This window comes from Australozyma saopauloensis, chromosome 6 (assembly GCF_035610405.1).
Source record: "Australozyma saopauloensis chromosome 6, complete sequence".
In the NCBI taxonomy this organism is placed as follows: domain Eukaryota; kingdom Fungi; phylum Ascomycota; class Pichiomycetes; order Serinales; family Metschnikowiaceae; genus Australozyma; species Australozyma saopauloensis.
In genome coordinates this window covers 117,446-132,644 of record NC_086136.1, presented here as the reverse complement: position 1 = coordinate 132,644, position 15,199 = coordinate 117,446, and the positions used below count along the sequence as shown (strand labels likewise).

Below are 15,199 nucleotides of genomic sequence, written 5' to 3'. Positions count from 1 at the left end.
CTCTGTCTACTTACTTTTTCTCAAGTAGCCATATTCGCACTCATCGAACGCGCGGCGTCGGAGAATGTCGAGCCCCATTTGCAGATGTTTCCGGAAGTCCTCAAACGGCTTGGAGTTGCGGATCTCTGGATGTTGTAGTGCCGTGGCCGCCATCTGGTCTTCGAGTTCAAAGCTGTTGACCAACAGCCCCAAATTGACGCTTTTCTTGAATCCAGCTATTGCTAGACTGAGATAGTTGAGGAACTGCGCAAACAGCGCGGTTTTGCTGGTCGTTTTGCTGAACTCTCCGCTCTCTAAAAACTTGTGGTGCGACGTCGCCATCTGGAAAAACAAATTGGACTTGATTTCGATGTTGCCGACGCTATTTACAAGCGCGAGAACGGAATTGGCCATGTCAAGCGCGTCTCCTGGCTGGCCTAGCGAATTGAGGATCTGGATCAAGTACACGTACCCACGCGCCATGAGAAACCGGAGCCCCAATTGGTTGGCGATTTCGAGTTGCTGTAGAACCAACGAAAATGCTCTCACAGGAACGCCCGACTGGATCAAAACTGCCGCTTTAAGCAAATTGAGCTCCAACAAGTGAACCACGTCAGGGCGCAGGTTGGACCGGAATTGGTCCATATCTCCGATGTGTTCCGACACGCATATGAGCGCCTCAGCATAGTTGCCTTGAGCAAGTTTAAGTAGCACTTGTACTCTGATTTTTTCAACTAAGCACTTCTGTTCAAGCTCATGGCTCTCCGGAAGATACAGAAGAAGCTCTTGAGCAAGACGCACTCGGCCCTTGCCCAATGCCACCTCTGTTTGTCGGAGCTGTAGAAGAATACGTATTGATCTCAATTGGGCCACATTAGAGTTGCAGAGCTCGAGACTGCTCTTCATATCAGGAAGCGCAATGTCAGAATCGCCCAGAGAGTAACGACACCACGCTTGGCCCATTTCGAACATGAGCATGTCACGCACCAGTCCGTGCAGCTTTGAGTATTGCAACCCTAGTTCAGTGTAAAGCTGGCTAAGGTGCGGATAGCCCACATTCTTCCAGAGATTGGAGCTGGTATGACACACGCCGATGAAGCTAGATACACTGTCATGTATAGCGAAGTATCCCGCTTTGAAAAGACTCTCGTAGTATCTGGAGAAGTGGCATTGTCCATTTAGGAGGTAGTCCACCTCGAAGCGGTAGCTGACTGCCGCCAAAGAAAGGGAAACCGACAGCGATTTTTTCACCAAGTAGTCTAAGAGCCGCAGTTCGTTCTTGATCTGGCGGAATATGCGGCTGTTCCAAAGGGCAGGTTTCCGGCGCATGAAGTCGTACAACCACGAAAGAATATATGTGAGCGTGGAATTGTCGTGGTTTTCGCGAGCAATAGAGATGGCTTCTTCCATGGAGTCCAAGGCCTCTTCGTCTTCACCGAAATGCTGGTGCAAGGAAGCCTTGGAGACAAGGGCAAAATGATAGAAGTATTTGGAACCCTGGGACACCATGTAGTCGAAATATTTGTGTAGAGAATCGAATGCCTCGTGATACTCTCCTCGACAGAGGTTTTCCAAGTACTGGAGATAGTGCAAGGAGGGCATGCTGTTGTAGACAGACACCGAATGAGGTGTGGCCATCTGGTAGATGATATTTCGGAGGAAGTCCGGAGTGGGTGTTCCAAAACTCTCCAAAAGCCGTATCTGCTCCTTGACAAGCAAGTCCATGTCGGGAATGGTGACTAGAGTTGCCTCTGCCGCAGTCTCTTCGGTTTTAGTGGACTCAACCGGGAGAGAGCTCTTCAAACTGGCATCCAAGGCGGCGTAGAACGCCAAATCTTTGCTACTGTCCCCATTAATTTCTGAAGAATCTTCTTGGCGCTTTGTTTTTCTCAGAAGCGAGTTCCATGTCTCAAATAATGGTTCTGAGGTGGGACTATGATATTTCGACAAAGGAGTGGGATCTGGATACCCGCGGCCACGCAATTCCTTAAAAACACCCTCTGTTGATGCACGGAAGCGCCGAAACCCTTCCACGAGCTCCGAGGACTCCTCAAACTGGAGCAATTTGAGAGATGCCGCCATGGTACGAACAAACCTACCAATGGGCGACCGTGTGGACACCTGAAACCGCAGCAGGGCCACCACACATAGCGGTTCCGCCGTTCTACGAAATGCATCCATGCTGAGTTGCTGTATCAGATCTGCTGACGATATATCCCATGCTATAGTTAAAAACTTGTGTTTGAACTGTAGAAACCGTTCAGAATCGTCTGATTCGCGGGTTTTTTTCACGCTGCTCGCCTCAATTGCATCGCAGAAGGCCTCTAGGCTGCTCAAAAGCACAAGTTTGTTGTCGTGGACGATAGGAAGCCCTTCTAGTTGTGTACCCAAAAAGACGACGATTTGTCGCTTATTGGGAAGCTCCTCGTTGAGATAGAGGTAGATTAGAATGAGAACAGCAACCTTTGCCGGCGACAACTTATCGTCTGATGTCGGCCGGGCCTGCATCTGTAGCTTTTGTTTGTTTATGTTTCGAGATGAAATGTGGAGTTCAGAATGAATTTGTGGTGGGGAAGTTTGGAGTCGGAGAATTTCGAATAAAATTCAGGAATTGTGAATTGGCGGGAAATCATCTTCAGTTGAATTTTGGCAAGTTCTGAATGAGTTCTGATATGGGTTTATCGATAGTTTGGTTTGATTGAGTGTGATTTGTCGAATCTAGAAAGATTGAACAGGAAATCCAATCTGGAGACAAAATTGGGAAGTCGGGACAGACATATTTCATAATTTGAACACATTGTGCAGAATATTAACTTTATTTATCATATGAAACTGTAAAGTTTCACAGACATCAATCGGGCGTGTGGTCTAGTGGTATGATTCTCGCTTTGGGAGACAGATTTATCTGGCAAAACTTGCGAGAGGCCCTGGGTTCAATTCCCAGCTCGCCCCTTTCTTTTTTCAATTTTACTCGAAGATAACTTATTTTTTGTTATAGTATCATTGAAATGTCTCTCTTTAAATTAGAAGAAGATAATATATGCGTTTCCCTCTCGCATCGCGACATCTTGCGTTTGGAAATCGAACTCCAGTTTTACATCGACTATGTTGATATACTCCTCATTCTCCTCATAGCGATATGTTTCGCTGCTGTAATTTTTCTTTTGGCCCCCTTGATATAAGAGGAGGCTTTGGAGTGGCTCATTTCGAAGGTCTTTCGGGTTTTTGGTGGTTAAACGGATCTAATTCCGGTCCTACAGATGAGTGGTATCCGGCGGTCAGGAATCATTCAATGCGTTTTGCTTGCAATAATGTTTTTGAGAAATCTCAGCTCATAAATAGCGTTGTTTGTTGTGTTTGGGGATGAAGTAAGGTTTTACCCAATGCAGCAGTAATACAGAAGAGATTGGAGAAGAATACTGTAGGATTGTACTTAAATGTTTTGTGAAAAATTCCAATTAAATCGTACCTCGAGTTTATGAAGTTTTCCAGGATCTTGGCTTTCGGAGCGTAGAGTAATGTGGTCATTCGTTCGTGAGTTCTTACACAGATCAGATCAAGGAAAGAAAAGAAATTTGGAACAATTTAATAATGTCCAATAGCTGCTCATAATTTCACGAGAACTAAGAAAAGGCTCCCTTCACTTGGCCTGTTTCCAAACAACATTAATCAACAAGACTCTACCCCTACAGACACAGAAACCACAATTGAAGAGAAATTTCAAATCTTTATCAATAACACCCCAAGAATTGTATTATTCATCCTCTTTTCAGTGAATGCACGGGTACTTCATCTTCCAAACCAAACAGCCGAAGAGCAGTCAGAAAAGCATTCCACCAAACAAACAAAACCCACACCACTAATTCAAGCAAAATCTGATTCCCCCAAAACCAGAAAACAACCACTTCCCTTTCATGTTCCAATAAGACTCCACATTTACTTTTTCCACTTCCTGCACTCCCAATATTTACACGTAAACCTACAACTTCTTTTCAATGTACGTCCAATTGGTAGTTCCCCTCCTTCTTCTCACGCCGGTCTCGGCCTTCTTCAACTTCTTCCAGAACCAGCACCAGGAACCCGTTTTGGGCCATGAAGATAAGGTTCTTGGAAGCGATTGCAACAAATACGTCTGCTCCGACACTTTGGCGTGCGTAGACTCACCCAAAGAGTGTCCATGTCCGATGCCGGCGCTGCAGCTTCGGTGCGTATTGCCAAATTCGGATTATGTGTGTATTTCGAAGCCTGCGGGCGATTTTGGGGAGAAGTATGATGGGGCCGACAACTGGAAGGTGGATGCTAAGGATGATGCGGTGAGAGACTGTGGATGGGTGACCCGCGCGTGGAAGGGTGCTATTTAATTACATAATTTTGAGGTAGATCAATGGATAGAGATGGTATAGCGAATAAAATGGATCAATGGGAAGAATGTAGAGGAAGTGCGAAGAAGAGAAAATGGTGAGGCGAGGAGATGGCCGGAGTAAAGGGATGATCATCGAATTAGCGAAGAGATGACGTTAGAATACGAGTTTGACTGAAGAAGCTACAAGGCATCAATCGAAGCAGATATCGATGGATGTTTAAGCAAGAGCGATGTAGATGCAAAGCATATCAAAGCGGCAACAAAAGAGATGCGAAGAGGCTACGAAGACTCTCCAAAGTTGGTTTACTGACAAACTCCTCTTTTTCACTACTCTCTACATCAGAAGCATGAACTACAACAGACCTCTACTTGACACCATACCCCAAAACCCTTCGACCTAGCAATTTGAAAGCTGCATTTCTCACAAAATCAAATCCAATAAAACTCTATCCAATCCGACTCTATCCAAACCAATTCTATCCAATCAAGGTCTATCCAAGTTCACTCTTCTACACGTCTTTAGCAATACGCCAAACACTTCATCCCAGTCCGATTCAAGAAACTCCTAACCAAAACCGTTGCTAATATATATACCGAAAGACTTCACCACTTTCCTTATCGTTTCCATCTGGCCCCCACGCATCGCGATGAGGGAAGGTGGGGGTGATTTTTGGGGGTTCTTATCGCATGACCGAGCACTGCCTGCAGTACCTTTCCAGATTGCACACTATCAATCATGTTACCCCCAGAATTCGCAACCTCACTGTTTTGAAATGCAAATCGATAGGCTTTTTCTCTCAATTTGTTGGAATTCAGAAGAAAAAGAAACGTGATTGGCTAGTCAACGCTTCTGTACACAGGAACACATTTTGAGAGCAAAATCCATATCTATTTCGACTGTGGAGTTACCCCGGATTTAAGCACTTGAACCCCAAAACCCCCGGAAAAAGACCCAGTTGGCAATGACAATCGCACATTCGCACTTCGAGTCGCTTCCGCAGAACCCGAAAGTGCCGGGCCGCCGAAAAAGTTCGTGCGCAGAGGTCCAGTGCTTCCAAAACTACTACCATGGCCATCAATTGCTTAGTCCAAACCCTCATTACATTGGAAATGTGCGGGCGTCGGTCAACCATTGGCAATTGCGGGATTTGGTGCAGATCGATCCGTTGACCGGGTCGGTTTTCCATTCTTATCGGGATCTGATCCGGGTATTATCGGTGAAAAACCACGACTTGAACTCCGTCAAATCGAGAACGTACTTGCAACTTCCATATTTTGCGCGGTGTTTCAACCATGCGCCAGGTGGTCTTTTTGTCACTGGCGGTCTTGATAATTCGCTGGCCAAGTTGGCGCATATGGATATCCCTGCTCTTTCTGAATCTGGCACCAAGGGAAATCGGAGGAAGCCCGATGGGCTTTTTTCGGTCTACAGTCCTGCTATGGCCACCGAAATGACGTTTCATTTGGGCGAAATGATTAACAACGCAGTCACCATTTATCCAGACCAAGATCTGACTGCGTCGTATACCTCGTACGTGTGCAACAACGACTCCAACTTGTATGTGGTTGGAATCTCCGATCTGGGTGTTCTGGTGAAGCGCAATATCGTTTGTCAGGCAAAGGTGTCACTCAATAATGTCATCCAGTCACCCAACCAGAAGTTTCTAGCTGCCACTGGCGATTCAGGCCTGATCTTCTTATTGGATCCGACAAAGCCAAGAGCTACGTTCCAGACCATCAAGACGGATCACGATAGTGGGTTTGGATTGTCTTTCCACAGCAACGAGCATACTCTTGCGTCTGCGTTCCAGAACGGGTCGTGCCTCTTGTTTGATCTCCGTAAACCTAATCATGCATATCACGAGATCAAATCCACCAGGCCCAATCATCAATCGGGTGCGTTCCGGTGCTGTAAATTTCTCAACTCACCCACACAAGATCTTCTTGCCGTTCTGGAACATGTGGGACGAGTTCATATCATTGATCTCCGGAACCTCAGCGACAATCACCAGGTAGTGGTATTCCCATTGGCACTTGATCAGTTTTCCAGATACAACTACCAGAAATCCCGCATCTGCAAAAAATTGAAATCGAAAAGTGATGTTGACGATCTAGAATCGAACGACATTAATGACGCCAATGACACCTGCACCAGCGACGTCTCCACCATCGACGACGACTATGACCGGCCGGACCGGTTGATTCATCCTCGCTGGGAGATCTTTGGCGATGCAAACACCCAGTTCTCGGCGCCTCTAGTTTACGATCATGACTATCTTACTAATGAGAATCCCAAGCTATTCAAGGGTTACGAATACGAGCCGCCAAGCCCCGCCAGTGTTTTCGACGAAACCAACGGAAGTCTTGACTCTAAACCGTCGACAAGCCACCGTGAGGAGGCTTCTACACAAGAGACTGTCCTGGAAACCACCCTGAACAGCACCGAAGCGCAGAACTTCCGTCGCATTTTCCATGATCTGTACATGCAAGCTGGAAATCATGTCAATGGAGAAATGCAACTATCGGGAATTGACTGGTACGACAATCAATTGTTCATTGGTAGCGAAGACGGAGGGTTCTGTGAATGGGACGTCAACGTGCGTGGACGCAGAAGTTTTGGTAGTTTTTCATTTGCCTAGCAAGCCTCATTTCTTTTTTAAGCAATTATACGTTTTTCATATTATTTTCAAATCAATTACAAAGCAATTTCCAATCAATTTCAGATTAAATTCAAATAGTATCCTATGAATGCATATAGACTCCGCGTCTTTACCCTCCATACATACACACAAGACGCGTATCGAGAAGAGCATCTCAAACGAAGAGCATCTCAGGCGAAGAGCATCTCAAGCGAAGAGCATCGGTCACCGGAGAGCATCTCATCGCGTCCATCGCGTCCATCGCCCACGACTAAAACATCACACACGTATATACTCTCCAGCTGTCACGTGACCACGCTCCATATTTGATTTCCAAATTTCAACTATATTGACTCCAAACGCAAGGATATGTACATAAATCCGGACCAATATGGTGCCGTTTTCAACGAAATCAAACGAACGTCATCGTCACATTCTACCTGTAAACTTGTGCTCTTCGTGTCCTGCTTAAACATCGACAGTGTATGTACTGCCAGGGTTTTAACACTTGTATTCAAGAAAAGTCTCATCCAATATCAATTGATCCCCGTTGTCGGGTATGCAGATTTACGAGATCACTACCAGAAGCTTGACCCAGACGTGGCCAACGTGATTTTGATTGGCTGTGGTGCAATGATCGACCTAGAAACGTTTCTAGAAATCGACCCAGAACTCTTCTATGTGGAGCCGCAAGGAACGAGACAGGGTCTACTAGGGGACTTGGATGCAGAGCGAATGCTGCTGCTGCGTAGTTATCGGCGAAAAATCTATGTCATGGACGGCAATCGGCCCTGGAACTTGGACAACGTATTTGGGTCCGAAATGATAGTGTGCTTCGACGATGGATACATCGACCAGAACCTCCGATCGGAGAAAACGTCATATAAAGTGCTTGTAGACAATCCCGAGTCGGAGCTGGAGTCGGATGGAGACACAGACCACGACACAGACCGCGAAACCGAAGAAGACGGGATTGAAGTCAACTCCGACTCCGAAACAGAAAAAGACGGGCCGGTGGTGGACCTGTCGAGCGGCGAAAAACGTAAAAACGAGGCCCTGGATGCCCTGGAGGCAAAAGCGGCCAAGCGTCAGCGACGCTCTGAGATCCGTAAGAGCGAGGAGGTGATTGAAGCCTACTACAATCTCGGATCGGCGCTCTTCACCGCAACCTCCGCTATTGCGTACGCGCTTCTTGCGTCGATCGGAGAAACCAGCATAGAGAACTTGTGGCTTACGATTATCGGTATAGCCTCGATCGATCGACAGTATCCTGAAGTATACGACAAGCTCGTGCCGTTGCTCAAAGAGGAGGTTGTGCGGTTGAGTCCTTTCAATCGCGACAACATTTCTACGGAGAAAAATGCAGACTCGAACACCCTTTCTGTGGACAAGGATTACCATCTATTTCTTTTGCGTCACTGGACCCTCTACGACTCATTTTTCTACTCATCGATCGTCAATTCCAAGTTGAACCTCTGGCGCGAGGACGGCAAAAAGAAGCTCCACAAGATCTTCGCCAAGATGGGCATTTCGCTTTCCGTGGCCCAGCAGAAATGGCTCTACATGGATGTTGGAATCAAACGGAATCTCCCTGTAATTTTTGCAAAGCACCTACCCATTTACGGCCTCGAGGGGATAATGCGCGACGGCTTCATCAGGTCCTTTGGTTATATGGGCCAGCTCTCGGCAATGGAGTGTGTTGAAGCACTCACGGCGCTACTTGAAGTGAATCAACAGGCGTTCAACGAAGACGGCGACACCACACAGCCCGGAACTGACGAAATCAACCGGCAGATTGAGCTCAAGGAGAAGTTGTGGATTAAAAACTTCTGGTCCTCGTGGGATGCGCTTAACATGACCCAGTATGGATCGTCGTCGAAGATCGTCACCTCGAATCTCAAGCCCAACTCGGTCAGCATCAAAAAACTCAAGGGTTTTGATCTTTTGATGAACGGCCTTGATCTCGCCAAGTCCATGCAGCAGGTCATTTTCCGCACAGGCATGTCTGTGCTTGAACGTGGGCTTATCAAGAACCTCCGTCTATATCGACTCTGTGTGTTGAACGATGGAGCTATTCCCGATCTCAACATGTTCAAAAACCCGCTCATCCTCTGCAAATTGGGCAACTGGCTCTTGGACACGATCAGTGAAGCAGAATTGTTGAGCTACCTCGCAAAGAAGGAAAGCGAGAGCAAAAGCCACGCGCTCAAACCGCTCGTTTTGGCGAGCTTGGATATCAGCTCAGATACATATTTGGTGAGTGGATTGGCGCCACGATTCCCCAAAGACCTCGACATTTCAACCAAGTCCAAGCTTCTCAAGAACTCCAACGGGCAAACAACCGACACCACATTCACTACCCGACTCAACACGTTCAGTGTTGCCTTCCAGAAGGTTGCCGCCAGCTCTGACGCCAAGACGAGAATTAATAGTTTTGACTCGTCCATCATCGAAATACGAAAAGACGACTTGGCGCCGTTCCTTGAGAAATTGACGTTTAGTGGTCTTCTTTAATACATTGCATTATTTATGAGAGTCTCTGTTCCTTTGTATGTCCTACTGTCTTGAAAAATTACTTCTTTAGAGGTATCATTAGTATGTCTACAAAAGTTATAGTTTTGGAAAAGTTGCATTAATTGTTGAGAATATATCGTAATTCGTGAATTTAGACCTTGTTGGCAGCCATCAAGTCCTTGTCTTCGACCTGCTCCACCCCGTAGTTCTTGACGGAGTCCACTTTGAACAAATCCTTGTGGTCGCGCAAAACAACCTCGGCATCCCGCTGGGCCGACTTGAAAACATGCTGGTGGGCCTTCCAGGCGGGGATTCTTCTGTCGAAAAGCTTGTCCATGTCTTCCAAAGCAATACCCTTGGTTTCAGGAATGCAGAAGAACACAAATGGCACCGAAAGAACAGCCAACGAGGCAAAGAAGAAGTAGATACCATATTGCATCTTTGCAATCATGCTCGTGGTGAATCTGGACATGATGAAGATAGGAATCCACGACACAGCGGCGTTGATGGCTTGAACAAAGGATCTGATGTTCTGGTCGAAAATCTCACTTCCAACCACAAATGGGCCACCGGACCAGGCCAAAATGAAAGACGCAATCCAGATGTACATCATGGCAATGGCCGCCGTGCCGCCAGGGCCAGCAGTCGCGCCGGGCTTTGTTGGATCGTTCAACTTGAGATAGGAGCCAATGTACCAGAAGCAGATCGAGCACACGGTGGAAGAGACCATAAAGGCTTTTCTTCTTCCCAAAGAGTCGACGATGATCAACACATAGATGAACGTACAGATGAACTTGACCACACCGAACATACCGGTGGAGAAAAGAGTAGCGTTGGTGCCTTTGACACCCAAACCGGCGAAAATCTTTGGAGAGTAGTAGTTGATGGACTGGATACCCAAAAAGTTCTGGAAAAGGAACAAGCCACAGGTGAGACACAATCTGTAGAAGATCTTGCCGTCGCCGCCGAACACCTCCTTGAACGGATCGAGGAGACCCAACCCGACCTTGGCGCGCTGGCTATCGATGGACTCCTTGACCTGGTTGACCTCGTAGATGATGTACTCGTCGCTTTCGGGCAAGTTTCTGAACCACAAGAGATTGTCGAGCGCCTTTTCGTCCTTGTTGACCGAGAACAACCACCGAGGACTCTCTCTCATGAGAACGGAGCCCAACAAGAACATGCCGCTCGGAATGAGCTGGATGGCAAAGGGAATGAGCCACTGCGTCTTCAGCTTGGGAATGTGCTCCGCAATGCCGAAATTGATCCAGAATCCGACAAGATCACCGACTCTCCAGCCAATTTCGTACAACGCAATGATGCGGCCTCTGATGGCCGGCGGACTGATTTCACTGAGATAAACGGGCGTCAAGTTGGTCGAAAACCCGACCGCCAAGCCCGCAAGCACTCTTCCCGCATAGATAGGTCCAAGGCCCGCCTTGGAGTTGGCCGCCAACATGATGGCCGAGCCGATGGTGATGGTGACAGCGGCAATGATGAGAGAGATTCTTCTACCGAGATAGTACGAGAACGGATACGAGAGCAAGGCGCCAAAAAAGCAGCCTGCGTGGAACACCGAGATCACATTGGAGATGATGGAATCCGCATGTTCCTTGGTCATCTTGTCGAGGCCAAACTCCTCGCGGAAAGAGGGCAAAGCGACCGTTCCGCCAATAAATCCTCCGTCGTATCCAATAATAATAGCCGCCGCAGACGCAATTAAGGCGGTATAGTAGATTCTCCAATTGTACACCTGTGGAGGCGTGGGTCTCTCCTCGACCTTCTCCAAGAGTTTTTTCAAAAGTACCGCATCTTTAACCTGGCGCAAAAACAGTTTTTCCGATTTTACTTGTTCGATTTTTCCGTCCAGACTCACTTCTGATCCCGATCTGTCCATATCGTTCGAGGAGACACTGTCGTTGCTGACTCCGTACTCAAGTTTGGCAGCAGACATGAGCAGTTGATGTTTTGTGATGGAAAAAAAAACAAAGCGCTTTGCAACGTTTAAATAGCATGACTGCTTCGATAACGAAACGGTCGATAGTAGATGGGGGGACTGCAGACGGATGCTGGATCTGGGGTGCCCATGCCCCCACGCGCCTCCACGCACGGTGGGGGGCCGCCCACTAACCGACGCCAATGGCCCACTCATAGCAACCACATCCTTCCTAGCGCCCCCACAGATCCTCCAAATTGACGTCTTTTTCGTCATGGAGCCCCCACGCCAATGATTGTGGTAGCTTTTACCCCACATACGATCTGGGGTGGATGGCGACGCTTTTGGCTGCAAATTCGGCGGACATGGGATCGGCAAGGCTGGCCAAGAATAACATGGGGTTGATTTGATTTGGGGGTGGAGAATTCTGGGGTAAGTTTGGACCCCCAAATTGGTGGGGGTGGGGGTCTTGGTGGGGGACAGATAGTAGACAATGTGTCAAGTTTTTAGTAGACAATCTGTCATTTGAGTTTTGTAGACAGACAATGTGTCATTGACTGTGTTGTGCACAATATATCAATCATGGATGGTTGGTTGTAGGCCGGTTGTACTTGGATCTGACATGGTTATTCCCAGCATTGAATGGTGAATTTGTAGTGGGCGAGAAAGTATTGTAGATCTTTTCCAAAGGGTTTTCTTTGGTCGCCAATGTTTCGATGAATAAAGGGCTTCTTGTAATCTTTTGTGATTGGGAGGCTCAACTAAAGGCGCCGGAACATAGCGGCAGCACCCCATAGCAAATTTCAACCATAATCAATCAATAAGCCACATTGATCATTGGTAAAGACTCGACGGTCTCCCAATAGGACGGTTTTAGAGCCCAAAACCGTATACTCCTTTACTCCAAGAAGCACTTTTGGTCCAATAAAGACGCAAAAAACCCATAAAAACACGTAGAACTCCTCTAGAAACCAAAGTCTCCAAGCTCCTCCTCCAACTCCGCAATCTTCGCCTCCAAATCCTTCTTGCTCTCCTCCAACGTGTGCACCTCATCAAACTTCCGCTGCTTCCTAGTCTTTTCAATAAGATCTTCAACCAAAAACTTCTGCTCGTTGATAACCATGAGCTGTTCACGCCGCTCCCGGATTTCTCGTTTGCTGAGCTTGGGCGGTGATTGCACCTCCAACGGGCTCTGTGCCCGCGCATCAACAGAATCCACCGGCGACGGGGATTTGGATAACGCCTCCTGGACCTCATTCATGTCTTTGAGCTTCTGGATCGAGTCCAGGAGGAACATCATCGAGGTTTTGTACATGTTAGACACAAGAAGCGGCGGCACCTCCAGCTCCAGACCGGACTCGCCCACAGATGTAAGCATCGCTTTAAAGAAACCGCCCTTCTTCTCGAGCTCTTTGATATACTCGACGAGCTTGCTTCGTAGCATGAGCATTTTGGTGTTGTCCAGCGAGACACTCTCCAACTGCTCCGAGTAGCGCACAAATAAATTGCTGACCATGGCCTTGAGGTTGAGAAACTCCTGGTACGTGGTGAAGAGCTTCGTGGGATCGTCGGAGAGCTGTAGCCGTAGTTTAGGATCGTGGAGGAGTAGGTTTTTGCATGTTTTGCAGCACCGGAAGGAAAACACCCGTGCTAGGCGCTGTTCAGCCGTGTGCGCTTCCACAAGCGTCGCCCAAGAGCCTTTAATTTCAGGCGCGTAGTTCAATTGTGGAAGTTTCTGTATGAGAAGAGCTGCCGGGATCTGGGCGGAACAAGACCGGTCCAAGTTCTGATTTTCGTCAACCACACATCCGCACAACCGGCAGTGATGCTTGCGGTTCAATATGGTGAACTGCGAGAAGCAGAGGCCACATCTGGCGGCGTCCAGATCGTCCTGCCAGTTCTCGGCGCCCACAATGTCGATTTCCGCCGCGTGAACGGCACGAGCCGAATAAGTACCGGAGTCGTAGCCTGCGAGCAGCCAGAAATACGACGATTTGTTGTTTTTGTGCCAGAGAAAGGCGTTTCCAAGCAAGTTGACGAGTTTGATGAAGCGTTTCTGGACGCCGAGGCGCAGAAGCTCGATCTCCTGAAGTTTTCTGGTTCGTGCAGCCACGAACTGGGCAGTCACATCGCGGACGGGCACAAGCGCCTGCTTGGGCGCCTGCTTAGTCCGCAGTTTGTGGTTTCTAGACTTCGATCCAACGGCAGCCATTGGATGGATTTTGCGCAAAGCCGGTGCCACTGTTCGATCTGCAGAGCCTGAAGGAACAAAATGTCGAAAAGGCAGATGTTTCCGGGTTCGGCAGACGAAGATTGATGCAGCGATACCTAATAGATAGAAGGAACCCGAAAAAGGTGGAGAGATGAGCTGACAGAGCGAAAAAAGCGGGTGCAGTGGAATTTGCAGAGCGGAAAGACGACGAAAAAGGAGTAATTTGACATACACGGGTCTGTCTTTCTCAGCAGACCATTCCCGTTAATCACTACAGATACCAGTACCAAAGACCACCTACAACCACAATAACAATAAGAAAAAAACATATCTATGATGACACAGAACACACAACAAACCTACACTACACCAAATTCAATTCACTCGTTCTTATTGACGGATCCTAGCCCGCAGACCAGGTCCCACAGAATATATAGATATGCACATGATACAAACACACCAACACGGCCAAAAAGCCGGAAAAAAGGGCACCTTCAACGTCCCCCACCTTAAGCAGAAGCAGCAGCAGCACCAGTTCTCTTGGCGAACTCGGCCTTGGCCTCGCTGATGAGTTTCTCTTCTTTCTTCCACAAGGCCAATCTGTCGTGCTCCTTTTGGGCGGATTCCAAGCTGTTTCTGTGGACAAAGCCGTAGACGACACCGGCGCCAAGAAGGGAGTATCTAACTACGTTAACGGCGGACATTTTGGAGAAGATGGGTTGTGTTGGAGGGAGATGGTGGGTGAAAATGATTGGATGCGATACCCGGGGCTGGTGCACGGGTGGGAGGAGACCCGACCCCATCGACCAGAATGGTTGATGGGGGAGTTTATCTAGTGGGTTTTGGAAGGAGAAATTTTTGAATTTTGAATTGAATTTGGAAATTGTTTATGTTGATAGGTGTGTGTTGGTGTGTGCTGTATTGTATTGCAAAGTGTAGGAAGTGAAGATGTGTAAAATTGGCAATTTAGGTTTCTGATGTGGTTGTGAAATTTTCACAATTTCTTCTTTCGTTTTTGTTCGTTTTTGTTCGTTTTTGTTCGTTTTTGTTTGTTCTTTCGCTTCGTGTTTGGCCGCTGGGTTGTCTTATCCTGGGCTTGTTCGTCTCTGGTTCTGCGACTGGAATTTTTTTTCTGTTCACATTGGTGGACATAAAACTTGTCAAATTATTTCGTTTTCTAGTTGCTTTTTTGAGTTCACATGGAATGATGTTGGCAGGCCATTGTTAAGTGTATCCCTGTTTCAAACGGTGGTCATGGAAATTCGAATTATGAACCACAAGAAATATTCTCATTAGAGTGAAAAACAGAACTTCTTAGTATACTTGATTATTTTCCTGCGTGAAGGGGTCATGGCGCCGTTTTGACCAGTCAATACACCCACATCGAATGTCCCTAAAACTCTTTCGAATTTAATAAACGTCGAAAAATTCCTTATCTCTAATTGCCGAATTTTTGAAATTTCTAAAAACAATACCTTATCGTGTATTACAACACACCTGCCTCTGACAAAACAAATGTCACATCTGAACATCACACAACTTCTTTACAAGATTGT

At 47.3% G+C, this 15,199-nt stretch overlaps 7 protein-coding genes and 1 non-coding gene across 8 annotated transcripts; 4 read left to right on the top strand and 4 right to left on the bottom strand.

Moving 5' to 3' along the window:
- Positions 1-6: 6 nt before the first annotated feature.
- Positions 7-2,487, bottom strand: PUMCH_004631 (uncharacterized protein; the record flags this gene model as incomplete). Its single annotated transcript, XM_063023561.1, has 1 exon — positions 7-2,487. One exon carries the CDS (start codon positions 2,485-2,487, stop codon positions 7-9), a length of 2,481 nt encoding a protein of 826 aa, XP_062879631.1.
- Positions 2,488-2,836: 349 nt separating this feature from the next.
- Positions 2,837-2,931, top strand: PUMCH_004630. The gene has a single exon. It is a non-coding gene; the product is annotated as a tRNA-Pro (tRNA).
- A 1,043-nt stretch (positions 2,932-3,974) lies between these two features.
- PUMCH_004629 (uncharacterized protein) lies at positions 3,975-4,340 on the top strand (the record flags this gene model as incomplete). The annotated part of the gene is made up of 1 exon (XM_063023560.1): positions 3,975-4,340. The coding sequence occupies one exon, from the start codon at positions 3,975-3,977 to the stop codon at positions 4,338-4,340; it is 366 nt and encodes a 121-aa protein (XP_062879630.1).
- A 964-nt stretch (positions 4,341-5,304) lies between these two features.
- On the top strand, positions 5,305-6,981 carry PUMCH_004628 (uncharacterized protein; the record flags this gene model as incomplete). The annotated part of the gene is made up of 1 exon (XM_063023559.1): positions 5,305-6,981. The coding sequence occupies one exon, from the start codon at positions 5,305-5,307 to the stop codon at positions 6,979-6,981; it is 1,677 nt and encodes a 558-aa protein (XP_062879629.1).
- Positions 6,982-7,350: 369 nt separating this feature from the next.
- Positions 7,351-9,495, top strand: PUMCH_004627 (uncharacterized protein; the record flags this gene model as incomplete). The annotated part of the gene is made up of 1 exon (XM_063023558.1): positions 7,351-9,495. The coding sequence occupies one exon, from the start codon at positions 7,351-7,353 to the stop codon at positions 9,493-9,495; it is 2,145 nt and encodes a 714-aa protein (XP_062879628.1).
- A 151-nt stretch (positions 9,496-9,646) lies between these two features.
- PUMCH_004626 (uncharacterized protein) lies at positions 9,647-11,749 on the bottom strand (the record flags this gene model as incomplete). Its single annotated transcript, XM_063023557.1, has 1 exon — positions 9,647-11,749. The coding sequence occupies one exon, from the start codon at positions 11,747-11,749 to the stop codon at positions 9,647-9,649; it is 2,103 nt and encodes a 700-aa protein (XP_062879627.1).
- A 646-nt stretch (positions 11,750-12,395) lies between these two features.
- PUMCH_004625 (uncharacterized protein) lies at positions 12,396-13,643 on the bottom strand (the record flags this gene model as incomplete). Its single annotated transcript, XM_063023556.1, has 1 exon — positions 12,396-13,643. One exon carries the CDS (start codon positions 13,641-13,643, stop codon positions 12,396-12,398), a length of 1,248 nt encoding a protein of 415 aa, XP_062879626.1.
- Positions 13,644-14,152: 509 nt separating this feature from the next.
- On the bottom strand, positions 14,153-14,446 carry PUMCH_004624 (uncharacterized protein; the record flags this gene model as incomplete). The annotated part of the gene is made up of 1 exon (XM_063023555.1): positions 14,153-14,446. The coding sequence occupies one exon, from the start codon at positions 14,444-14,446 to the stop codon at positions 14,153-14,155; it is 294 nt and encodes a 97-aa protein (XP_062879625.1).
- Positions 14,447-15,199: the final 753 nt, after the last annotated feature.